This window comes from Oncorhynchus nerka, linkage group LG7 (genome assembly GCF_034236695.1).
Source record: "Oncorhynchus nerka isolate Pitt River linkage group LG7, Oner_Uvic_2.0, whole genome shotgun sequence".
NCBI classification, from domain to species: Eukaryota; Metazoa; Chordata; class Actinopteri; order Salmoniformes; family Salmonidae; genus Oncorhynchus; species Oncorhynchus nerka.
The window spans coordinates 56,801,302-56,828,031 of NC_088402.1; the positions used below are offsets into that span (position 1 = coordinate 56,801,302).

Below are 26,730 nucleotides of genomic sequence, written 5' to 3' on the forward strand. Positions count from 1 at the left end.
CCTCGTAAAACTGACCATCCTACCGATCCTTGACTTTGGCGATGTCATCTATAAAATAGCCTGGATGTAGTCCAACACCATCCGTTTTGCCACTCAGCAAACTGGATGCAAACTGGATGTAGTCTATCACAGTGCCATCCGTTTTGCCACCAAAGCCCCATACACTACTCACCACTGCAACCAATACGCTCTCGATGGCTGGCCCTCGCGTCATGCTCGTTGCCAAACCCACTGGCTACAGGTTATCTACAAGTCTCTGCTAGGTAAAGCCCCGCCCTATCTCAGCTCGCTGGTCACCATAGCAGCACCCACTCGTAGCACGCGCTCCAGCAGGTATATCTCACTGGTCACCCCCAAAGCCAATTCCTCCTTTGCTCGCCATTCCTTCCAGTTCTCTGCTGCCACTGACTGGAACGAACTGCAAAAATCACTGAAGCTGGAGATTCCCATCTCCCTCACTAGCTTTAAGAACCAGCTGTCAGAGCAGCTCACTGCACCTGTTCATAGCCCATCTATCTACCTCATCCCCATACTGTATTTATTTATTTTGCTCCTTTTGCACCACAGTATCTCTATTTGCACATCCATCTTTTGCACATCTACCATTCCAGTGTTTAATTGCCATATTGTAATTACTTCGCCACCATGGCCTAGTTATTGCCTTATTTGACCTAATTTGCACTCACTGTATATAGACTTTGTTTGCTTTTTTTTCTACTGTATTATTAACTGTATGTTTTGTTCATTCCATGTGTAACTCTGTGTTGTTGTATGTGTCGAACTGCTATGATTTATCTTGGCCAGGTCGCAGTTGCAAATGAGAACTTGTTCTCAACTAGCCTACCTGGTTAAATAAAGGTGAGAAAATAAAAATATATTAAAAATAAAAATAAATGTTTTCCAATCTAATTTAAAATGTAATTGATCGCAATCATGTCACACTAACCGTGACCATATAATAATGATACATTGTAGATTCCAGCTAATTGTCATACCGAAGTAAAATACTGGTGATTAAACATTCCTCTGCATGCAACAACCACAAAAAAAGATTCAGAAGCATCACTAAAGATGTAATATGTATGAGCGTCATATCCTGATTTCATTCGTAAAAGTTGAAACTTCAATCATTTTTGGCAATATTAAAAGTCCCCATTTGTGACCAAGAAAGGTATTTTGACAAATATTTTAGTAAATCTGTAAATTATCTGTTTTCTGGTACTCAAAACATGTTAACGGAAATAAAAATTGATAATTTGACAAATTAGCTTCGGTTAAGTTATGCAAATGTTTGAGAAGCGCTTTTATTTTGAAAGCTGATTCCCGTCAAACAGGAAATAGATATCTTATTCTCGCATATTTACAGGTCTGGACAAAGCGGCAACGGAAAAATACGGGTCGGCGCGATAGTTCTCGTTTTACAAATGGCTATAATATAAACAATTTTTGAATACAACTGTCGTGTGTTCAGTAAAATCCTAAACATGACAACTGAGGAGGAGAGGGGCGTAGTGCGTGTCAAAGTCAAGGTGAGGAATATGTGAATGATGGAATAGCAGCGGCTAAGCTAGTTGGTGTACCCTTGCGTATTTTGCCAGGTATCACATTTCCAGATAGTAAGCAAGCTATTGTCATGACTGTGGCCGACCTATTTGAGCCATTTCACATGACATTTGCGGTAGCTTGTAGCTAGCCTGCTTTGATGTTGGAACTGTTAAGCTATCCACATCATCTGCCTAGTCCAGACCAGTGCTTTGTTGTTTTTAGCATTGAGCCTACAGTTGCTAACGTCTATAGTAATGAGCAAAGTGTACAGTATGGTGTTTTGAAGACAAGAAGGAACTGAGGAGGGGGGGTCAAATCTTGACGTCAGGTCGGAAAGTCGGAGCTCAAGAACGATGCACGAGTTTCCGACTTAGACTTCCGAATTTTATGAATGTTCAAAACATTTTTCCTGTCGAGCTCGTTTTCCCCCCTGAGTTCCCAGTTGTCTTGAACGCGGCATTATTCCAACGTAATCTATCAACCCTCTTGGATCTTCTGACTATAAAAAGTAAATAATTGATTTAAGACAAATAAAGCTAGCTAAACAGATTAGGAATATTCGGTGATTGACAATGGTCTTACTTGCTGATGTGATGCGTTGTGGTCATGCACTAGGAAAATAATAGAAAGCAGAATTGTGAGTCAATCGAGTTTAGCAAGTCTTGACAGTTCTCTAGTAGGTTAATTGTGTTATTCCAAATCATTAATGATTATTTGGAATAATGAGTGATTCAGAGACAGAACCCCACAGTAACGTGACAGGGTTATATAACTTTAGCTAAATGGTTTTTGGTACAAGTAACTAAGTAAACATCACCACTCCAGGGGTGTATTCATTACGCCGATTCTGTTTTCAATAAGTTTAGTCTGTTGGAAAACGGTTTGTTGCAAAACTTTCGCAAACGGAAAACACAAACCAGAGTTCGGCTTAATGTATTCATTATTCGGTTTCCGTTGCTAAATGTTCTGTCTGTTGCAAAACGTTTTGCAACGGAAGCCGTTTACTCCAAACTGTAATCGTTTTGCAACTAATTTTTGGGGGACAAATTGTTCCTTTTGTCCTGGTGGGAAAGGGCAGTGTGGAGTGCGATTCATTAGACAATAGTGTCTTGTTTCGCACTCCATTTTCGCATAGGAGATTTGAGACACTTGAAATAAGGGCTGTGTTACGTGTAGGCTTACCCTTGTGTCTCTCGGACAAGGTCACTTTTATCAATATGTTTGGCTTTATTTACTCTCAGATTCGAATGCTAATTAGCATCAAAGTAGACATCATGCAAAACTAAAAATCCCTGAAAGCTCCTGCACGTCATCTCTAGCTTGACACCTTTGTTAACAGGTATTGTCAATTTAAAACGTGCACAAGACTGTTCACAGAATTGTCCATTTAAAGAAATGTAGCCAATTTATTCATTACTACGTTAAAGCTAACATTAGATAGTTCATTGAGAGATTCTTACCTTTGTATCGATTCGGCAGTCTCCTCCAGATCGTCATGGCATTTGTAGTTCTTTATGATAGCCACATTAGCATCTAATTAGCATTTAAGCTTTGGTGGGTAAATACTGGTGAATACAGTGTATTGGGAAAGTATTCAGACCTTGAGTTTTGTTTTGTTACGTTACAGCCTTATTCTAAAATGTATTAAATTGATTTTATTCCTCTTCAATCTACACACAATACCCCATAATGACAAAGCAAAAACTTTTTTTTGCAATTTTTTGCATATATACACTACCATTCAAAAGTTTGGGGTCACATAGAAATGTCCTTGTTTTTGAAAGAAAAGCTTTTTTCTTTGTCCATTAAAATAACATCAAATTGATCAGAAATACAGTGTAGACATTGTTAATGTTGTAAATGACTATTGTAGCGGGAAAGGGTTGATTTTTTTTAATGGAATACATAGGTGTACAGATACCCATTATCAGCATCCATCACTCCTGTGTTCCAATGGCACGTTGTTAGCTAATCCAATTTATAATTTTAAAAGGCTAATTGATCATTAGAAAATCCTTTTGCAATTATGTTAGCACAGCTGAAAACTGTTGTTGATTTAAAGAAGCAATAAAATTGGCCTTCTTTAGACTAGTTGAGTATTTGGAGCATCAGCATTTGTGGGTTCGATTACAGGATCAAAATGTCCAGAAACAAAGAACTTTTGTTCTGAAACTCGTCAGTCTATTCTTGTAATGAGAAATTAAACATCTCTGAAGCACTCCACCAGAGCAGCACTGCCCCCTCAAGATTCTGAGCCTTCTTGGCAGGGTTGGTCCTGCAAAGCCAAAGCCCCCTAAAGGGAGAGCATAATATACAAGGACATTCTCAAAGCTGCTAATGAGAACCTTGACGACCTTGTACCTAGCCGGTGGGGTGTCCCCACCCAGGCAGTGGCAGTGCTGGCAACACTAGGTGTAGTAACTAGAGGTCGACCGATTTAATCAGAATGGCCGATTTTAATTGGGGCCGATTTCAAGTTTTCATAACAATCGGAAATCGGTATTTTTGGGCGCCGATTTGCCTTTTAAATTTAAAATACGTTTTATTTAACTAGGCAAGTCAGTTAAGAACACATTCTTATTTTCAATGAAAACCCACCGTTCCTTGGCCAACTGCCTTGTTCAGGGGCAGAATGACAGATTTTCACCTTGTCAGCTCAGGGGATGCAATCTTGCAACCTTACAGTTAACTAGTCCAACGCAATAACGACCTGCCTCTCTCTCGTTTCACTCCACAAGGAGCCTGCCTGTTACACGAATGCAGTAAGCCAAGGTAAGTTGCTAGCTAGCATTAAACTTATCTTATAAAAAACAATCAATCATAATCACTAGTTAACTACACATGGTTGATGATATTACTAGATATTATCTAGCGTGTTCTGCGTTGCATATAATCTGACTGAGCATACAAGTATCTAAGTATTTGACTGAGCGGTGGTAGGCAGAAGCAGGCGTGTAAACATGAATTCAAACAGCACTTTCGGATGTTTTGCCAGCAGCTCCTTGGTGTGCGTCAAGCATTGCGCTGTTTATGACATAAAGTCTATCAACTCCCGAGAGGAGGCTGGTGTAACCGAAGTGAAATGGCTAGCTAATTAGCACGCTCTAATAACGTTTCAAACGTCACTCGCTCTGAGCCTTCTAGTAGTTGTTCCCCTTGCTCTGCATGGGTAACGCTGCTTCGATGGTGGCTGTTGTCGTTGTGTTGCTGGTTCGAGCCCAGGGAGGAGCGAGGAGGGGTCACAGGTACAGGAATGGCTGAAGAATTGCAACATTTGCCTAGAACTAAGCTGCAGATAGCAATACTGGGTGATTTGAAAAGCCATAGTCAATCAATAATATCATTATTTTAGCAAAAATGTTTTTAATTTACAATCTGTAGAAGCTATGATAATAAAAAGGTTCAGTACTTTTGTGACGCATCACAGCACAGTTGAAAAATATATGGCAAATAGAAATCCTAAATGGATGTTTAGAGATAGATTGGAGGGGCTGAAAGGTGGGAATAAACAACAAGATAACCAATGTAAAACATATGGGATCTGTAAAATGTATATATGTTCAGAAATGGTGAAATATCACAGTTAGAAATCAAACTGGCTGGACATCAGAAATAGAGGAAGGACTAAAAACAAACAAAATATAACTATTGTCAAATAGATTGTGTCTGTAATATGTGTAAACTGAAGGTAGAAGCCTAAGTGTAAGGGGTGCATAGAATGCAGTTCTTTAAATAAAAAAACTATGCATTCCAACTCCCACTGACAACTCTATGACAAGGACAGGTACACAGTAAGCCATAAATAATTATTTATGAATGTATCGAGTGGTAATGCAGGTTTGGAAGTCGCTAACTTTGTACTCTATAGGAAAACAGTGGATTAGCCGGTGCAATTTGACAGATCACATAGAATAACGTTTTTTATCAAACTACGGATTGCAGCACCCAAAGAAAAGAGTTTACCGACTCGATGTAGGCCAAGTCGGAGGTATACTCATCGCATTTCGACTCCATTGAGAACTTTGATGTAAGCTAGTGACACGTCACCTAGTAAGTTAAAAGTGGGTGTTTCTGCTGTCTTGTGGCACACACAGCCTATGCCTTATTTGGTATACAACCCATTCATTGTACAAAATAAAAAGATTGTATAAGGTCAGTCTGCCATGCATTACATTCACATTTTGTTGTTGCCTTTTGGTTTTAGACTGGTAGCCTGGGTTCTAAACTGAGAATTTAGTTACAATACATTTCTAAACTATCAGTCTGAAACCCAGGCTAGCCTTTTGATTGGAAAGGAAGAATGACATTGATTCAGTCACATGATTTTGGAGATGATTTGTGGACTACAGGAAAAAGAGGACCGCACACCCCCATTCTCATCGACGGGCTGCAGTGGAGCAGCTTGAGAGCTTCAAGTTCCTTGGTGTCCACATCACCAACAAACTAACATGGTCCAAGCACACCAAGACAGTCGTGATGACACAACAAAACCTATTCCCCCTCAGAAGACTGAAAAGATTTGGCATCTGCCCTCAATTCCTCAAAAGGTTCTACAGCTGCACCATCGAGAGCAGTGGTATGGCAACTGCTCTGCCTCCGACCACAAGGCACTACAGAGGGAAGTGCGGACAGCCCAGTACATCACTGGGGCCAAGGTTCCTGTCATCCAGGACCTCTGACACCGCCTGGTACAGAGGAAGGCCCTAAAAATGTATAGACTCCAGCCACCCTAGTCATAAACTGTTCCCTCTGCTACTGCACGGCAAGCGCTACCGGAGCACCAAGTCTAGTTCCAAGAGGCTTCTAAACAGCTTCAACCCCCTAGCCATAAGACTCCTGAACATCTAGTCAAATGGCTACCTAGACAATTTGTATTGCCCCCCCCCCCCCCCCTTTACATCACTGCTAATCTCTGTTGTCATCTATACATAGTCACTTTAATAACTCTACCTACATATGCTTCCCGTATATAATCTCGCCATTTTTTTTTTTTTTACTGCTGCTCTTTAATTACTTGTTACTTTTCTCTTATTCTTATCCATATTTTTTGGGGAACTGCGTTGTTGGTTGGGGGCTCGTAAGTAAACATTTCACTGTAAGGTGTATTCGGCCCATGTGACTAATAAAATTTGATTTACAGATGTTATAAAATGTGCCTACAATTAATGGTTACATTGTTTGTGATTGTTTCTCACCTTCCTCAGAAGTGGGAGGGGATGCTGCCAGTGGAGCTCCGCTCGTTTGCTGTGGATCCTCAGATAACATCACTAGAGGTGCTACAGCACATCCTCATCCGAGCCTTTGAGTTAAATGGGTGAGGAGCATCAACATCATAATGTCTACAGTGTTGTTGATTGACATGGAAAGCAGAATATTGGAGGTGCATAAGTGGTCAGCCCCAGGCATCACAGTGCTTGCTGCGTTACGACAGATCCTGATTCAGTACCAAGCTGTGTCGCAGCAGGCCACGAACGGGGAAACCCATGAGGCGACGTACAATTTCCCCAGCGCCGTTCGGGTTAGGGCAGGGTTTGGCTGGCCGTGATGTCCTTGTCCCTAGGGCTAGTCGTTATGGCCAAAATATTATATCACAGTATTCTTTTTAAATTGTACGGTATGATGGTATTTGATGGTATTTTTAGTTTTTGAATAATAAAAGTTCTACATTTGCTTTATGAGTAGTGAGTGATCGTAGGGTGGCAACACATGCATTCTAAGTGATTTCAATAAGTCTTTCTCCATTCTGTTTGTTTTAAACTGTTCAATTCAACTTCAATCAAACAATTTTCAGCACTTATCATTTCAGCATTTCCTGCACTCAATTGCAGTGGTGGAAAAAGTACTCAATTTGTTATACTTGAGTCATTTTCTATTATGGTATCTTCACTTTTACTCAAGTGAAAGTCACCCAGTAAAATACTACTTGAGTAAAAGTATTTGGTTTTAAATATATTTAAGTATCAAAAGTAAATGTAATTGATGTACTTAATTATCAAGAATCAAGTATAAATAATTTCAAATTCCTTATATTAAGCAAACCAGATGGTACAATTAAAAAATAAATATATATATATATATATATATATATATATTTTACATTTACAGGGGCACACTCCAACACTCAGACATCAGACATAATTTACATACAAAGCATTTGTGTTTAGTGAGTCCTCCAGATCAGAGGCAGTAGATGACCAGGGATGTTCTCTTGACAAGTGCATTTGACCATTTAGGTGTCAGGGAAAATGTATGGAGTAAAAAGTATTTTCTTTAGGAATGTAGTGAAGTAAAGCTGTCAAAAATAAAGTACAGATACCAACAACAACAAATTAAGTAGTACTTGGAAGTATTTCTACTTAAGTACTTTACACCACTGCTCAATTGAGATAATTTACACACTGCCACGTAGGGCTGCATGATATGGGCAAATAATACAAGACTTATTTTTAACCAAATGTTGTAATTACGATTTGACTTGCGAATCAGAGCAAAACTGTTGGAATCATAGAAATAGAATGACTATTCTATAGTTAGAATATAATAGTGGGCACTTTGATTACAGTGTTTGAGATGACAACTAATTAAAATGCCAGGGAGGAGTTATTGTGACAGGGTAGGAACTTAAGTGTTTCCTAGGGGACCCTTGGCTACAAGTAAAAGCAGGAAGTAAAAACCATCAATATGTGCTGTGATTTGTTGATTCAACTCAACTGTTATTACAAAGAGTCAGAGGTTCTCTTAACTTACAGTATTCTAATTCCTCATTTGAATTAATATTCTACAATACCGCTGTCAGGTTCTAAATGAACGAGGGATGCACGATATTTCGGTGAACATATTGGACTCGGCCGATATTAGCTAAAAATGCCAACATCGGTATCGGCCCGATGTCTAGTATAACGCCCATGTGCAAAACCAATGTCAAAGCTGACAAGCACTACATATGCAACACAGCCATCCTAACCTAGCCTACAATGTCTGCTGTGTGGACCGAACAGTCAACAAGTCGAGCAGTCATTTGAAAGACATTTTCAGCCAGACAACTCAAAGGCAAAATCCATTAACGCCAAGATAATGGAATTCATTGCCCTTGTCAATCAACCGTTCTCTGTCGTGGGTGATGTTGGCTTTCGCCGACTGGTCGAGCACCGGTACATATATTGCACCAATACAACCAGCCTGAAAACAATGACCAGTAGAAACTGCAGTCATTTTTATTATTCTTAGCAATGATTTAGGAATCCTTGTGAGTACGTATTGTTGTCCGCCTATTGAAATTGAACATTAGTTCATGAGAATAAATGGCTAGACAGCAACTTAACCCTGTTGCCCAAAGCTAACGTCATAAGCAGTCAGCTAGCTTCATCTGGCTAGTGAGGCTCGACCGGACTGGGTTATGTGTTGTGAAGCTAGCCACAATAAGGATTAGACACAATACTGGAATATGCGGTTTGCCTTCAAAATAAAAGTTCCTCTTTTGAAAGTGATGCAGAAGATTGCAATTGGTGGAATCATGCCATATTCAGTCTAGATAATGTTAAACAAGGTTGAAATGTGAAGCAATGAAATGGTGTATCAGTCTTCTCAGTGACACCCACAGAACCCAACTGTGAAGAGTTTACACAAATATTAGCATTGTAGCTCTTATCTTGTGACTGTGTGAAATCACCTCCCCAGTCAGCCTATTGTGTGTGTTAACATTCATATGGCACTGTACAGCTTTACCTAACACGGAACCCAAACCGGCTGCGTGCGTGCGCCATCGCGCATAAATTTATTTTGTCCCCTTACACCAAAGGCGATCACAACACGCAGGTTAAAATATCAAAACAAACTCTGAACCAATGACATTCTTTTGGGGACAGGTCGAAAAGCATTAAACATGTATGGCAATTTAGCTAGTTAGCTTGCACTTGCTAGCTAATTTGTCCTGGGATATAAACATTGAGTTGTTATTATACCTGAAATGCACAAGGTCCTCTACTCCAACAATTAATCCACACACAAAACGGCCAACCAAATCGTTTCTAGTCATCTCTCCTCCTTCCAGGCTTTTTCATCTTTAAACTTATATGGTGATTGGCATCTACACTTTCATAGTATTACCACGACAACCGGCAAAACATTTAGTCTTTCAATCACGCACGTGGGTATAACCAATGGAGATAGCACGTGGGTACCGGTTTCTATAAACCAATGAGGAGATGGGAGAGGCAGGACTTGCAGTGCGATCTGTGTCAGAAATAGGAATGACTTCTATTTTAGCCCTTGGCAACGCAGACGCTCGCGAGCAGTGTGGGTACAATAATTGAATAACATGGATTTCTAAATTTATTTTGCGATGCAGGTGAAGTGTCCGGTCTGGTCAGCATGTAAGGATTGGGGGTCAATGAAATGGGGTATCAGTCTACTCAATACCCAAGAGATCTTTTCCCAACATCCTCCTTTGAGTTATCAGACTTAATCATCCACGCAGTATTGTTTTTCCTCGGGAATAGTGTTCAATACACACAGGTTGATAATAAATGTGGCTCAATTGAGTTGTTTCAAAAGAGCTACTACGCTAATGTTCTCTGCGTGTCACTGAGTAGACTTGATACCTCATGTCATTGATCCACAATCCATAGGTAAAGGCTGTACAGTGAAATAAGTATGCCCCCAATGCAATTCTAAAGTCTAATATACATCCAGTGTGATTTCAACACATTTGTCAAATTAACAAATTATTGTATTTTGTTTTTTTATATAACATTCCAACCCCGTTTAGCATGATCTATTCAATTATGGCATAATTCTACTATTTGTATTCATTTGCATCACTGTCAATGACATACTTTTATTTTGAAGGCTAACCGCAAACTCCACTTGTGGCTAATCCTTATTGTGGTTATCTTAACATAGATGGGTCCGACCACTATTAATCAAATAAGAACTGTCTTATAAATTAGGGTTATTTTAGGGTTACAACTAGCTATGTAGTTAGCTACTGAAACAGATTGTCATTTTACTACGTTTTTTGGAAGAACATTGTTTGCATCCAGCTTTTATTATTTTTTTAATGACCAGCACTGTAGGTGCGCGAGACAACTTTACCAGCATCATAACATATGTATCGATGAATCGTGACATATGAAAAACGAGTGGTAGTGTAATGACTATGTAGAAAATGAACGCATTAAATTATGTGACATGCAGTCATATTCAGGTCCTGTATTAGCATTCCATAGTATCAGAAGTCCTGTTTGAGAATTAAACGACTGAACAACGGAACAGCACAGCAAGTAAGTTAAATTGTTTTTAAAAGGTTTTACTGGTAATGGGGACATACAGTACTATGCAGGAGTTTTAGGCAGGTGTGAAAAAATGCTGTAAAGTAAGAATGCTTTCAAAATAGACATGTTAATAGATTATATTTATCAATTAACTATATGCAAAGTGAGTGAACAGAAGAACAAACAAATTCATATTTGGTGTGACCACTCTTTACCTTCAAAACAGCATCAAATTCTTCTAGGTACACTTGCACACAATTTTTGAAGGAACTCTGCAGATAGGTTGGCCCAAACATCTTGGAGAACCACAGTTCTTCTGTGGATTTAAGCAGCCTCAGGTGCTTCTCTCTCCATGTAATCCCAGACAGACTTGTTGTTGATCAGGGTTCTGTGGGGGCCATATCTTCACTTCCAGGACTACTACTCCTTTATGCTGAAGATAGTTCTTAATGACTTTCGCTGTATGTTTTGGGGTCGTTGTCAATTCAATTCTTGTAGGTACACTTGCACAAAGTCTGAGATTATGTAGGCATATAGTCAAGTGTATGATTGACCAATTATACCAAACAGGTGCTAATGATCATCAATAAGGATTTTGTAACACAATCATTAACTGAAAGTGAAACAGCTGTTTAGGAGGAATAAAACTGGGTGAGGAACAGCCAAACTCGACTAACACGGTGAGGTTGCTGAAGACAGTTTACTGGCAAGTCATATACCATGGCAAGACTGAGCACAGCAACAAGACACAAGGTAGTTATACTGCATTAGTAAGGTCTCTCCCAGGCAGAAATGTCAAGGCAGACAGAGGGTTCCCGATGTGTTGTCCAAGCTCCTGAAGAAGCACAAAGAAACAGGCAACGTTGAGGACCGTAGACGCAGTGGTCGGCCATGGAAACTTACGGCAGCAGATGAAAGACACATCATGCTTACTTCCCTTCACAATCGGAAGCTGTCCAGCAGTGCCATCATCTCAGAATTGGCAGAAAATAGTGGGACCCTGGTACACCCATCTACTGTCTGGAGAAGTCTGGTCAGAAGTGGCCGTCATGAAAGACTTGCAGCCAAAAAGCAATACCTCCGACGTGGAAACGAGCCCAAGCGACTCAACTATATACAGAAACACAGGAACTGGGGTGAAGGAAAATTTCAGCAGGTGCTCTGGACTGATGAGTCAAAATGTGAAATATTTGGCTGTAGCAGAAGGCAGTTTGTTCACCGAAGGGCTGGAGAGCGGTACACAAATGAGTGTCTGCGGGCAACAGTGAAGCATGGTGGAGGTTCCTTGGGGCTGCATTTCTGCAAATGGAGTTGGGGATTTGGTCATAATGAATGGTCTCAATGCTGAGAAAGAATTACAGGCAGATACTTATCCATCATGCAATACCATCAGGGTATCTGATTGGCCCCAAATTTATTCTGTAGCATGATAACGACCCCAAACATACAGTTCTTAATGCCTTTTTGCTATCTTCAGCGTAAAGAAGAACAAGGAGTCCTGGAAGTGATGGTGTGGCCCCCACGGAGCCCTGATCTCAACCTCATCGAGTCTGTCTGGGATTACACGAAAAGAGCGAAGCACCTGATGCTGTCTATCCACAGGAAAAACTGTGGTTAGTTCTCCAAGATGTGGGCGAACCTACCTGCCGAGTTCCTTCCAAAAACTGTGTGCAAGTGTACCAAGAAGAATTTGATGCTGTTTTGAAGGCGAAGGGTAGTCACACCAAAAATTTATTTGATATAGATTTTTCATCTGTTCACTCACTTTGCATTTAGTAAATTGATAAATATAATCTATTAACGTGTCTATTTTTTTCCTTACCAGCATTTTTTCACACCTGCCTAAAACGTGTACACAGTACTGAATGTAAATGCCAACAAAATAATTTGGTGTGTGTAACTAACTTTTCAAGTCAAGTAAGAACAAATTCTTATTTACAATCACGGCCTACCCCGGCAAAACCCGGACGACGTTGGGCCAATTGTGCGCCGCCCGATGGAACTCCCAATCACGGCCGACGTTAAACAGCCTGGATTCGAACCAGGGACTGTAGTAACGCCTCTTGCACTGAGCTGCAGTGCCTTAGACTGCTGTGTGTGTGTGAACTATTTAACGGTACTAGAATGCTTAAGGCCACTAAAAGGTTAAATATCGATGGCAAGGAAAATATTGGATATCGATATCGTGCATCACTAAAATGAACCTTTATAAAATTTCACGGACAATTAGCTTAGACCAAGTTTATTCACCCATTGGGTCAATACAGCTGCATAAGATATTCACAGAAGCACAGCTATTTAACCCTTTCTCCTATTCTAAGTCTCCTACACATCTGAATAGTCAATGAATCTCTGTTGCTTGACAAAACCTTAGTGATATCTGTTCTTTCTCACTTCATCTGATCTGACCTCTGCCCCAAAGTGTTTACTCCTCCCCAACTCACGGCTGTCATGTTGACTCGTACCAGACTCTTTTCCTCCCATAGGATCCCTGATGGCTAACGATAACATATCCGGACACAATGTTAACCTTATACATTCCCCTCTCTCCCTCAGTGACATGAAGAAGTATATTTAATATTTTCAGAACTCAATACCATGGAAATGATTGCATCACAATACCAGGCAGCCATTGCGAGTGTACCCATGAGTTTACCAGTCAAATTACCAGGGTTTGGGGTTACAAGCCCATTCTATTCATTGTTTGCCTCAACACCTTGCTTGTTTCAGCAAAGAGCAACAGAGTTTCAAGTTAAACCATGTAATTGTAGAAATGGACTCAACTGCGCAAATTCTGGGCGTTTTTTGTTTTATTTTATGGTCTTCATCCATAACCTTTGGTTAAAGGGTAATTGTGCCAGCCCTAGCATTAGCACAGTATACATGATCCCAATTTTAGCTCCAAGATGCCGGCTTTTTGAAAAGCCGTAATAGTAGATTGTGCTGATTTTATTGGTGCGTTGAACCATGTTGCGTGCCGTAGTTTAAACACTTCATGGATAATGCTAAAACGATGACAACATATCTGAATTCCACCATCTTCATGCAACTTTGACCATTCTGCAGAAAATATTAAAGTATTGTTGTGGGAGAAAGTTTTGCCTACAGTAAAGTTAAAAAAGAAATGATGAAGAGGGAAATGCATAGCATTCGGAAAGTGTTCAGACCCGTTCCATTTTTCCACATTTTGTTATGTTACAGCCTTATTCTAAAATGGATTAAATACACATTTTCCCTCATCATTCTACAGACAATACCCCATAATGACAAAGAGAAAACAGGTTTGTATTTATTTTTGCAAATGTATTAAAAATAAACATTCCTTATTTTACATATGTATTCAGACCCTTGGCTATGAGAATCTGAATTGAGCTCTGGTGCATTCTGATTCCATCGATCATCCTCGATGTTTCTACAACTTGATTGGAGTCCACCAGTGGCCCTCCATCATTCATAAATGGAATAAAGTTGGAACCATCATGACTCTTCCTAGAGCTGGCCAAACTGAGCCGGGGGGGGAAGGGCCTTGGTAAGTGAGGTGACCAAGAACCCAAAGGTCACTCTGACAGAGCTCCAGAGTTCCTCTGTGGAGATGGAAGAACCTTCCAGAAGGACAACCCACTCTGCATCACCCCAACAATCAGGCCTTTATGGTAGTGGCCAGACGGGAGACACTCCTCAGTACAAGATTCTCTGGGTTGAGGAAACCAAGGTTGAACTCTTTGACCTGAATGCCTAGCGTCACGTCTGAAGGAAACCTGGCACCATCCCTACGGTGAATCATGGTAGTGGCAGCATCATGCTGTGGGGATGTTTTTCAAAGGCAGGGACTGGGAGACTAATCAGGTTTGAGGGAAAGATGAACGGAGCGAAGTACAGCGAGATCCTTGATGAAAACCTGCTCCACAGCGCCCAGGACCTCAAACTGGGGTGACTCTTCACTTTCCAACAGGACAGCAATCCTTAGCACACAGAAAAGACGTCCATGAGTGGCCCAGCCAGAGCCCGGACTTGAACCCGATCGAACATCTCTGGAGAGACCTAAAAATAGCTGTGCCCTTACGCTCCCCATCCAACCTGACAGAGCTTGAGAGGATCTGCAAAGAAGAATGGGAGAAACTCCCCAAATACAGGTGTACCAAGCTTGTAGCGTTATACCCAAGAAGACTTGAGGCTGTAATCGCTGCCAAAGGTGCTTCAACAAAGTACTGAGTCAAGGGTCTGAGTACTTAAATGTGATATTTCAGTTTATTTTTAATACGTTTGCAAAAATGTCAACTTGTTTTGCTTTGTCATTATGGAGTATTCTGTTTTAGAATATGGCTTGAATGTAACAATGTGGATTGTCAAGGGGTTTGAATACTTCCCGAATTCGCTGTATATGGGATGCCTTGGATTGGCATGCTTTCTAGAATAGATATCACTTTTCTTTTCTTGTTTCCTACTTAGCAAACGCAACTTTGGCATAAGTTACCTGTCCCAGGACCGTGGAGGTGTGGAAGTGTATCTCTCTCTCCTTTCTGACTGGGATTTAGAAGCTGCTTTTGTCAGTGCAGCTAAACCTTATCTACAGCTCAAGATGGACATGAATCTCTCCGAAGACAGTAAGTAGACGTTCACTTGTATAACCATTTTAGGTCATTTAGTGAAAGCTAATCTCTGTTTATTTTTATCTCTGTTTGTGTTCCTTTGGGTCACCACTTTAAGAACTAGTTCAGTCGTTGATTTGGTGTGTGTGTGTGATTTCAGTATTCACCTTATTGATCTGTATATTTTTGGGGGATATGTGTTAAATTATGCTGAACAAAAATCTAAACACAACATGGTTTCATGAGCTGAAATAAGATTCCATAAATCTTCCATATGCACAAAAAGCTTATTGCTCTCAAATTTTGGGCACAGATTTGTTTACATCCCTATTAGTGAGCATTTCTCCTCTGCCAAGATAATCCATCCACCTGACAGGTGTGGCATATCAAGAAACTGATTAAACAGCATGATCATTAGGTGCACCTTGTGCTGGGGACTCAAATGTGCAGTTTTGTCACACAACACAATGCTACAGATGTCTCAAGTTTTGAGGGAGCATGCGTTTGGCATGCTGACTGCAGGAATGTCCACCAGAGCTGTTGCCAATAATAAGCCGTCTCCAATGTTGTTTTAGAGAATTTAGCAGTACGTCCAACTGGTCTCACACGCCAGCCCAGGACCTCCACATCCGGCTCTTCACCTGTGGGATCGTCTGAAACCAGCCACCTGGACAGCAAATGAAACTGAGGGTTTGCACAACCAAAGAATTTCTGCACAACTGTCAAACTGTCTCGGGGAAGCTCATCTGTCTGTCTGCCATCTGCCTGGTACATTTGAAACCAGGATTCATCAGTGAAGAGCACACTTCTCCAGCAAGCCAGTGGCCATAGAAGGAGAGCAATTGCCCACAAGTCAGTTACAATGCCGAATTGTAGTCCGGTCAAGACCCTGGTGAGGACGATGTTGTGTTGGCGAGCGGTTTGCTGATGTGAATGTTGGGTAATGTTATGCGTTGGCATAAGCTACGGACAACGAACACTTGCATTTTTATCGATGGCAGTTTTAATGCACAGATACAGTGACGAGATCCTCTGAGGCCCATTTTGGTGGCATTCATCCACTACCATCACCTCGTGTTTCAGCATGTTAATGCACAATCCCGCAAGGAACTGTACATAATTCCTGGAAGTTGAACATGTCCCACTTCTTCCATGTCCTGCATGCTCACCAGACAAGACGTGAGCATGTTTGGGATGCTCTGGATCAACGTGTACAGCAGCGTGTTCCAGTTCACTCCAATATCCATCAACTTCGCATAGCCATTGAAGAGGAGTCAGACAACCGGCCACAATCAACAGCCTGAATAACTCTATGAAGGAGATGTCACGCTGCATGAGGAAAATGGTGGTCACACCAGATACTGACTTGTTTTCTGATCCACACCCCTTTTTAAAATTTTTTTAAGGTATTTGTGACCAACAAATACATATCTGTTTCCCAGTCATGTGACATCCATAGATTGGGGCCTAATTGATTTAAATTGACTGATTTTAAATATGAACTAACTAAAATCTTTTCATTTGTCGTTTGTACAGAGCATCTGTTCCCTGTTAAATTTTTTTGTATTTTAATTGTGGGCCACTCCTTCATACAGTTCCATTGATTGATCACCTTTTTCCCCCCACTTTCTTATTCCCTTAAGGTCCCGTTATGGAAGACTGGGACATAATAAGCCCCAAAGATGTGATTGGTTCTGACCAGCTTCCTGGGGATAGGAGGTCGTTGGCTGCTGCCGTCCTTCCCTTCACACAGTCCCTGCTCTCACAGGTTACTGATGATGCTCTCACTCTTCACCCTGTCAGACACATTTTTTACCAGCCAGTGCTGCCTTGAGTTTGTGTTTGCTTACAATGACCCACTTGGGATTCAATCTCTCGCTGTCTGTCTCTGTGTTCAGATGATGGGTCGAACGCTGTCTAGAGTACAGCAGGCCTTGAGCTGGTCGTATGGGGAGGAGGTGAAGCCTTTCAAGCCCCCTCTGAGCGATGCCGAGTTCCACAGTTACCTCAACGGCCAGGGGCAGCTGTCCCGGCCAGAGGAACTGAGGCTACGTATCTATCATGGTGGGGTGGAGCCCTCTCTACGCAAGGTAATTGTACATTCACTGAGAGATTTCAACAGCAAGTCTGCTACACATATAATTGAAATTGCTTAAATATCAAATCACATAGGGCTGAATCCTAACTTGAGTGTGTGTATCTTAAACTTTCCCCTATCCTTGCAATGATGTCAATGGGAGATTTGCGCAAACATTTGAGTTGCGATTGAGAAGGGCTTATGGTCTCCAAAACATTGACGGGAAGTGTTTGCTCTTTGGATGTTAATAATTTTCCAAAATGTGGATTAGATGTGGGAATAGAGCATTTGGGTGTATCCTTGTTGTACTTTGGAATCTAAGCAGACTATCTATGTAGGTCATTCAATGTGGAACAAGAACAAATGGCACAAAGAAATGCCATTTGGTGGTAGGAGAGCTATATTTTTATATTACTGTGTTGTATGAACACAGAGACTTTAGAGAGATATCCTGTATGTCAAAAAAACATTACCTCTGTGCCCAGGTTGTCTGGCGATACCTCCTGAACGTGTACCCCGATGGGCTGACCGGTCAGGAGAGAATGGACTACATGAAGGGCAAGACTAGGGAGTATGACCAACTGAAGGGGGAGTGGTCAGCGAGGGCCAGTCCAGAGGACCTGGAGTTCATCAGGGGCAACGTACTGAAGGACGTCCTGAGGACCGACCGGGCCCATCCCTATTACGCCGGCTCCGAGGACAGCCCCCACCTCACTGCTCTCACCGACCTGCTCACCACCTTTGCCATTACACATCCACAGGTGTGGGGGATCTATTTTTTAAACTTTCTTTTTAAATTCCTTGACATGCAGACATGCTAAGGGGTGTGGTGTTAAGTTCAGTAAACAAATTATATGCTCAACACTGGTGTTTGGCATCTTAGATTCTGTGTATTTGCTATTGAGTGAGTTATGATTAGTAACCTCAGTCTGCTTGCAGTGAGTGATATGTAAGTCCAGTTGTTGGTGTCCATATGTCAGGGCTCCAGACCGAACATTTAGTCGCATCTTGCGACCCTTTGATTTGGCTGTGCGAGTTATATTTGTAATTGGTCGCATTGATGGGGGGGGGTGGAATTCAACATGCTTTTGTGGCACAGTCGATTCCATGCAGGGCTATGGGCCAGAAGGTTGAGGGTTCTCCGGCCACCACAGATGAGCTCACTATCCCTGCCCGTTTCATTATACTACGATCAGAGCCGGCTGCAGACAATCAGCTAGGGGTGCATCAGATTTTTCACATTTACTTGATATATTTATGGTATAAAACATAGTCAACAAATCCTCCACCAACCGGTGTCTGTGTCTATGCACCACGCAACCAATAAGCAAAGAATAGGGCGCTTCAACATTACGGTTTGAGTTTTTAACACCACAATTATACACTCGTGCTCGACAAAGAGTAAATACATCCCTCCTGACCTTGTATTGAAGGCTTAGCTTAATGTCATAACTTTTTTATATTTTTTCCCATTCATCAAATGGATGTTGCCCATGGCTCTGTTTGGATGCTGGAATTCTATTAAGAGTGGACGAACGTGCGCAAGTATCCTACGGGAGACTTTAGAATTCTGATCAGATAAAAACACTAACTGGTTGTGTTTATGCTGTATATAAAAGGCCATGCATTTTTATACGTTAAATGAATAATATTTAGGCAATATTGACGCGTCAGGTTCTAAGTGCATGAGGAATAGCCTCTCGGATCGTGGAGGAAGCAGAGCGTGCATTAAACTTTCCTGAATAACTGGGCCTGCTGGAAGCATATGTGGCCACATTATTATAGGACGACTTGGTACAATGATGAACCGCAATAGACCGCACGTCTCGGTATCAGAAGAAAAAATACAGCCAGGCTGGCCTGCTACTCTGCCTTTCTTGTCCTATAAGGCTTTGGCTCGTGAGACTCCTTTTGAAATAAAACTTAATCACCAAAGCGTTATTAAATGATCATGTTTGACAGCAGCAAAACAGTGAGCAGACATCCCTCTTTTGATCTATGCATTGTGCATTATTTTAGCCAGCTCATTATTACTATTTTGGACGTGCTTAAATCCCCCTCCATATATGCCCATCATGAAACGAGAAATTAGATGATGCCAGTGCAGTGACCTTTTTTAAATTTAATTTTTTTAGAAACATTTCATTTGCTTTAAATGTAATAGCTGCTTGTTTTCCGTTTCACTTGATTAAAAACCAAGCACTCAGTAGGCTAACCGTACCCTACTATAACGGAGTCTGGTTCAACAGCAATATGTCTCGGGGTGTGTCTTTTTTATCCTGGCATTGCAGCCAAGTAGCCTATCCACAAAGGGTGTTTAAATGGTCCATTCCTGAGAGTGCCTTGAATTGAAAATATACTGCACATTCTAAAACATGCCTACCTGCATACTTCATTTTTCTTCAAGTGTCCATCCTCGTTTCCAAAGAGTGCCTCTCATCTGGGTTACCAAAGACGCGCTCCTCCAAATGTATTTAAATGATTCAGTCCTATAACCTGTCGAGTAGACCCACCGCTGATCCAAATGGTTGCCTTGGATAGATGCAGTTAATTCGGAATGAAACATTCAAATCACAGGGCTTTAGCACCGTTATTCAAATTACATTCACTGCGCTTTACTTTTGCTGGGTTTAATTTATCTTAACTTCTTTGTTTCATAGGTGTCGTACTGCCAAGGCATGAGTGATATTGCTTCTCCGATACTTGCCGTCATGGACAATGAGGCACATGCATTCATCTGTTTCTGTGGCATCATGAAACGCCTAGAGGGAAACTTCCGTCCGGATGGCCATTTCATGTCCGTCAAGTTCCAGCATCTGAAGCTGCTACTGCAGTACTCAGACCCCGAGTTCTACTGTTATTTGGTGTCCCGTGGAGCTGATGACCTCTTCTTCTGTTACCGCTGGCTGCTCTTGGAACTCAAACGGGAGTTTGCCTTCGACGATGCCCTGAGGATGCTGGAGGTTACCTGGAGCTCCCTGCCCCCTGACCCTCCCGAAACAGAAGTGGAGCTTCTTGGGCCGCCGCTAGAAACAGACCAAACCATAGTGACATGTGAGAGTGGTGTTGAAAAGAGGCCCGCCATTACAGGGGATGATGGAAATGAAGGGGAGCTGAAAGAGAAGCAGCGGAGACGACACATGTTGAGGCCCTCAAGAGAGGAGGCAGATGGGGGGAGAAAGATCAAAATGGAGGATAGAGATAGGGAGGACAGAGGAGCCAGAAGCGAGGGTGAGGGGAACTTTGACATGCCTGACGTGGGAAAGGAGAAGGCTCACAACAACATGCCTGTTCCTTCCTTCGAGAAGCAGACCAGCTTTGGCGAGTTCAAATACTACAGTGCACGGAACAAAGACAGCTTTGATTTCGAGCAGACAGACCCACCAGTGGGTCCTGTTGAGATGGAAGCCACCTCACACCCATGGGAGAGGGCGCCTCTTATAAAGGACATTAACAAGTCTTCCAGCCCAGATACAGAGGCGAGGAGCTCCCCAAATGGACAAATAGCCTCTCCGGTCTCCTCGTTTCCTCCTGGTCTGCCAAACTGGAAGAATGTTTCCTCTCTGTCTCCAGGCTCCACTCCCTCCCCCTCAAGTTGGAGAGGTGCCTCCCCGGACACCCCGTCACCAAAGTTCACCTCTCCCATTTTACCCAACGGAAGGATGGCGGTGCCGAATGGAACCGGAGCCAACTCACCCGCTACCCCCACAGGGAGGTCCTTAGTTTCCTCTCCGCTGTTGTCTCGAGCGTTGCTCTCCTCGCCAATTTTGTCCTTTGGAAGAGCTCTTCCTTCGCTGCCCGTTGGACCGGTGAACAAGTCCTTTTCTAGTAACCTTCAATCTCCTTGCAGCAGAGCTTTTAGCACTGCGCCTCACACTCCAAATTCAACCAATCCAGAGAATACCACCATCAAACCTTGTTCCCTGCCACCTCCTCAAGAGTTTGGCAAAGGAAATCCTTTCATGTTGTTCCTGTGCCTGTCGATCCTGCTGGAGCATCGAGACCACATTATAAAGAACGGCTTTGATTACAACGAGCTGGCTATGCACTTTGACCGCCTTGTTCGGCGACACAATCTGGGCAGGGTGCTGCAGCGTGCCAAGGCCTTGTTTGCAGACTACCTGCAGAGTGAGGTATGGGACTCAGAGGAAGGGGATGAGGTCAGCTCGGATTCGCCCACCACCGTCACTGCTGCTCTGTATTCCCCGCCCCCTTCTGCCACCAGGCTTCTTTTTACCCCTTTGTCATCCCCACAACCATCCTCCCCAAACTCCACCTATAACCTGGCTGACACCATACCTTCCCCGTCACCTGTCTCCCTCTCGCCATCCTCTTGACTTCTGTCACTATATCCTCAACACACTTGCATTACACAGATTTTAAATGTTCTTTTTTTTTATTTCACCTTTATTTAACCAGGTAGGCCAGTTGTGAACAAGTTCTCATTTACACCTGCAACCTGGCCAAGATCAAGCAAAGCAGTGTGACACAAACAAGAACACAGAGTTACACATGGAATAAACAAACGTACAGTCAATAACACAATAGAAAAGTCTATAGATAGTGTGCAAATGAAGTAAGATTAGGGAGGTAAGGCAATAAATAGGCCATAGTGGTGAAATAATTACAATTCAGCAATTAAACACTGGAGTGATAGAGCAGAAGATTAATGTGCAAGTAGAGATACTGGGGTGCAAAGGGAGCAACAACAAAAATTAACAATATGGAGATTAGGTAGTTGGGTGGGCTATTTACAGATGGGCTGCGTATAGGTGCAATGATCTTTAAGCTGCTCTGACAGCTGACGCTTAAAGTTAGGAAGGGAGATATAAGACTCCAGCTTCAGTGATTTTTGCAATTCGTTCCAGTCATTGGCAGCAGAGAACTGGAAGGAAAGCCGGCCAAAGGTGGTGTTGGCTTTGGGATGACCAGTGAGATATAGCTGCTGGAGCGTGTGCTACGGGTGGGTGTTGTTATGGTGACCAGTGAGCTGAGATAAGGCGGAGCTTAACCTAGCAAAGACTTATAGATGACCTGGAGCCAGTGGGTTTGGTGACGAATATGAAGCGAGGGCCAGCCAATGAGAGCATACAGGTCGCAGTGTTGGGTAGTAAATGGGGCTTTGGTGACAAAACGGATGGCACTGTGATAGACTGCATCCAATTTGTTAAGTGGAGTGTTGGAGGCTATTTTGTAGATGACATCGCCGAAGTCAAGGATCGGTAGGATAGTCAGTTTTACGAGGTATGTTTGGCAGCATGAGTGAAGGATGCTTTGTTGTGAAATAGGAAGCCGATTTCTAGATTTAATTTTGGATTGGAAATTGCTTAATGTGAGTCTGGAAGGAGAGTTTACAATCTAACCAGACACCTAGGTATTTGTAGATGTGGCAGGGTAGCCTAGTGGTTAGATCGTTGGACTAGTAACCGGAAGGTTGCAAGTGCAAATCCACGAGCTGACAAATCTGTCGTTCTGCCCCTGAGCAGGCAGTTAACCCACTGTTCCTAGACCGTCATTGAAAATTAGAATTTGTTCTTAACTGACTTGCCTAGTTAAATAAAGGTAAAATAAAAATTCTAAGTCAGAACCGTCCAGAGTAGTGACGCTAGACGGGCGGGCAGGTGCGGGCAGCGATCGGTTGAAGAGCATGCATTTAGTTTTACTTGCATTTAAGAGCAGTTGGAGGCCACAGAAGGAGAGTTGTATGGCATTGAAGCTTGTCTGGAGGTTAGTTAACACAATGTCCAAAGAAAGGCCAGAAGTATACAGAATGGTGTCATCTGCATAGAGGTGGATCAGAGAATCACCAGCAGCAAGAGCATCATTGATGTACACAGAGAAAAGAGTCGGCCCGAGAATTGAACCCTGTGGCACCCCATAGACTGCCAGAGGTCCAGACAACAGGCCCTCCGACACACTGAACTCTCTCTGAGAAGTAGAATTATGAATGAATTGACCAGATCGTCAAATCAATGTATGAAGAATTGACCAGATAGTACTAGCGTACTCTAGCCATTTGTCCCATTATCGTTGCTCATCTCATTTAGTTCTCCACCCATACCAGACTTGAAAGTTAATGCTGATAGTTTTCCCTGCTGTCAGTATTGCTCTTCTCTCCATTTCCTCTAATCAACAAATCCTCATGCTTCCATCAAGTTTTCACTGTTTCACAATGTTCTATTTTTGCCTTCTCTTTTAGTTACAGGGATAATTAGATGTTTCAAACACTTTTTTAAAATGTATTTTTTACTTCTAATGAGGGCCGAGGGCTAGACACGTTTAGAACCTTATATTGGATAAGCCAGAATTGTGTCTTCTTGACCAAAGCGCTGTAGTTGTGTGATCACACTGCTAAGAACCAACACTGCCACTTTGCTAGTCTTGACTTCATTAACGGCAGTGTGTGTGGTTACTGGTTTTAAGCCCCTCTATTCCCTGACTTGGCTGCCGTTGGAGGGAGCAGTGGGAAATTGCCATTGGAACTATAGAAAAATGTGAATGAGTCATGTGATTCCCTTAAATGCCCTCTTCTTGAGAATGTCAAAAATGTCTGTATTTGACCGTACACATCCCATCATCGTGATTATGAGGACATAACTGAATTTTGTAAATGTTATATTCATGAGTTATAATTGCATACTGTTGATCACCTCTAGTATCATTACCTTTTCTATCAAAATCATTTCAGTACGGTATATGATTTTGCGTTGCAAGGTCACATTTTCAGTATCAAGGTGAGATTAAGTTCTTTCCAAATAAACTATGAAGTATGGTGTGCTGTATAGGAATCTGAACGGCAAAGACCAGTTATATTGGGAGAGGCCTTTTCTGAAATGAATGGCTTTCAGTACTGTAGTTTCATGGCCAGTTTCTGCATTTTCTCTCTGACTTTGTTTGCTTTTAGATCGCATATAACTGCTATGAACTGAACTTTATATTAAGGGGAATGTTTTACTATTCAGGGGTTTAATGAATCAATGGATCATTCAGTCAATCAAACTGTTTAATATATCACATTGCACAAATGATGCATTTGTCCTGATCATGAATGGCCCTGTGATCATAGGGGATGGATACATTGTACATAGCTACTATATGGTGCTAAAATATTTGATTAGAGTAGGATTTATCATGGGTGTAGGATAATGGTTATAAATATATGTAAACATAAAAAGTAAGGATTATGTTAGTCTAGAATTTATTGATTGGTCGAGCTGTACACTTGAAGCGAAACATTTCGCTGTGAATGATATTGCCCGCTTTCAGCAGGGCACAACATTGTGGCACGTCCAGATATAAATATATTATGTAGAACAAAAATGCCTCTGACATGTTGAATAATGTTGGATTCATGGAAAAGCCTCCCCTTCAAAAAGTACACTTCGGGAATAGATTTTTAAAAATATATATATATATTTAGAGCTCTTTCAAAGTCTTGGGTGTCACGTCAGCTCTTTTCATTACATTTCTATCTGCAATGATCCAATGTTTGCCCATTGAATATTACCCTGGTATCATGTGCAGTACCAATGGAAATGGGGTGAAAGTGCATCTATCTCAAAGTTGTTTTAGTAGCATTGATTGTGTTTGTTTTTTGTGTGAGTTTGATACTAATCTTAATTTAGTCTTTTTGACGGAGTAAATCATCTTCATATTGAACAGCTTGTGCATAGCCGTTAAGGTTGGTTTTCACAAGGCAAATGTATGCCTTTGTGCATCCTACCAAAACCACAGGGTCCTTTTGGAAACATTTTGTACGAGTACTTTTTATTTAACCCTTATTTTACCAGGTTTAAGTGCTATGTATCAGACAAGTTTAAATGCCAATACCCAGCACAAAATGCCTTCATCAGGTGAAGTAGTACAACCTGTAGGTGTAGAGAAGACATGTGGAAGACAGGCCAGAAAATGGGTTGAGTTGGTGTCTCTAAGTATATTTAAGCAATAAGGCCACAGGATGTGTGGTATATTAGCCATATTCCACAAACCCCTGAGTTGCCTTATTGCTATTATAAACTGGTTACTTTCATAAATAGATCAGCAAACAAGTATTTTTGCATCATACTGTGGTATATTGTCAGATGTACACATTGCTGAAATGCTGTTTCAGCTAACCAGCATCCAGGACCCAAACTACCCAGTTTATAATGTCTATTTAAGTGTGAAATCCAATGTCGGAGTGGACTTGTTGCTGGCATGCTGGACACATTTTGAAATGGATCATAATCTCGTAATACACCACATGTTGAAAGAAGACATGGACACATTTTCATGGACACTAAGTGATCGTATTGTCTGTCATTTGGATTTGAAATCTTATTCATATACCAGGTGTAGATGGTGTCATGGATAATAATGCCCAAACTGAATTAATATTTTAATGAACCAGAAAACATAATCATGATGCCCATCTGCATTAATCCTATGTGGGCTGAAAGCATCTTTTATGATAAATGTAATTGCTTTGCATTTTCTCTCAAGTGTTCTATTTTCCTGCCTTTTGATTCTCCCTTCAGAGTGCAATATCTGTTGCAATGTGCTGAACTCCTGCATTTTTATGGTACATTTCCCCCCCCCCCCAACAACATTGACCATATTTCTAACACTTTGGTCATGTTAATTTCATCTGAGGTTGTAGAAAGATGATATGAAAATCAGGATTGTTTTTGGATTTTTTAAAACTGGACCAGGCCTTTTTAAACAAGGATCAAAAGATGTTGTCCTGGATTTGGTGTCCGTATTATTTCAATTGATATGATTATTTGTTTTCTTTGTTTTTGTATGATAGTGTTATAAAGCCTGTTTAAACATTTACCCCTTGAAAAAAACTTGCTGGACTGAAATGCAATATGCGTATTTGTACAATAAACAAACGCAGTATTTGACTTGTTTATTTCTTTCTTGATATATACACAAAACAGTAAACAGTCATTATGACTGACTAATGCATAATTGACCTCAGAAAATATTATACTTTCAACAAGCTTGCACTAGATTAGACATACTAACAGAAAGGGTCAGATACATTTTTTCCAGAACCATAGGCCTATATTTTCTTCCACTATATGAAGGCGATAGCTAGATTTTCATCCACTTGTATATCGATTTTCAAGTGAATTATCTAATATTCGCACAGGGGTGTGATTATGAGTATTTATCAGTGGACAATACAATGAAAAACAAAAAATATACATTTTTCAATCTATGAACATTAAACAAAATAAACCTCACTACACACAAGTTTTAC

At 41.4% G+C, this 26,730-nt stretch overlaps 1 protein-coding gene across 1 annotated transcript; it reads left to right on the forward strand.

The window, feature by feature from the left end:
- The first annotated feature begins 1,372 nt into the window (after positions 1-1,372).
- Positions 1,373-26,368, forward strand: LOC115132028 (TBC1 domain family member 25-like). Its single transcript, XM_029664212.2, has 7 exons — positions 1,373-1,529; positions 6,750-6,859; positions 15,267-15,421; positions 17,050-17,174; positions 17,305-17,496; positions 17,969-18,244; positions 20,144-26,368. Exons 1-7 carry the CDS (start codon positions 1,485-1,487, stop codon positions 21,818-21,820), a joined length of 2,580 nt encoding a protein of 859 aa, XP_029520072.2. The 5' UTR covers positions 1,373-1,484; the 3' UTR covers positions 21,821-26,368.
- The last annotated feature ends 362 nt before the right edge of the window (positions 26,369-26,730 follow it).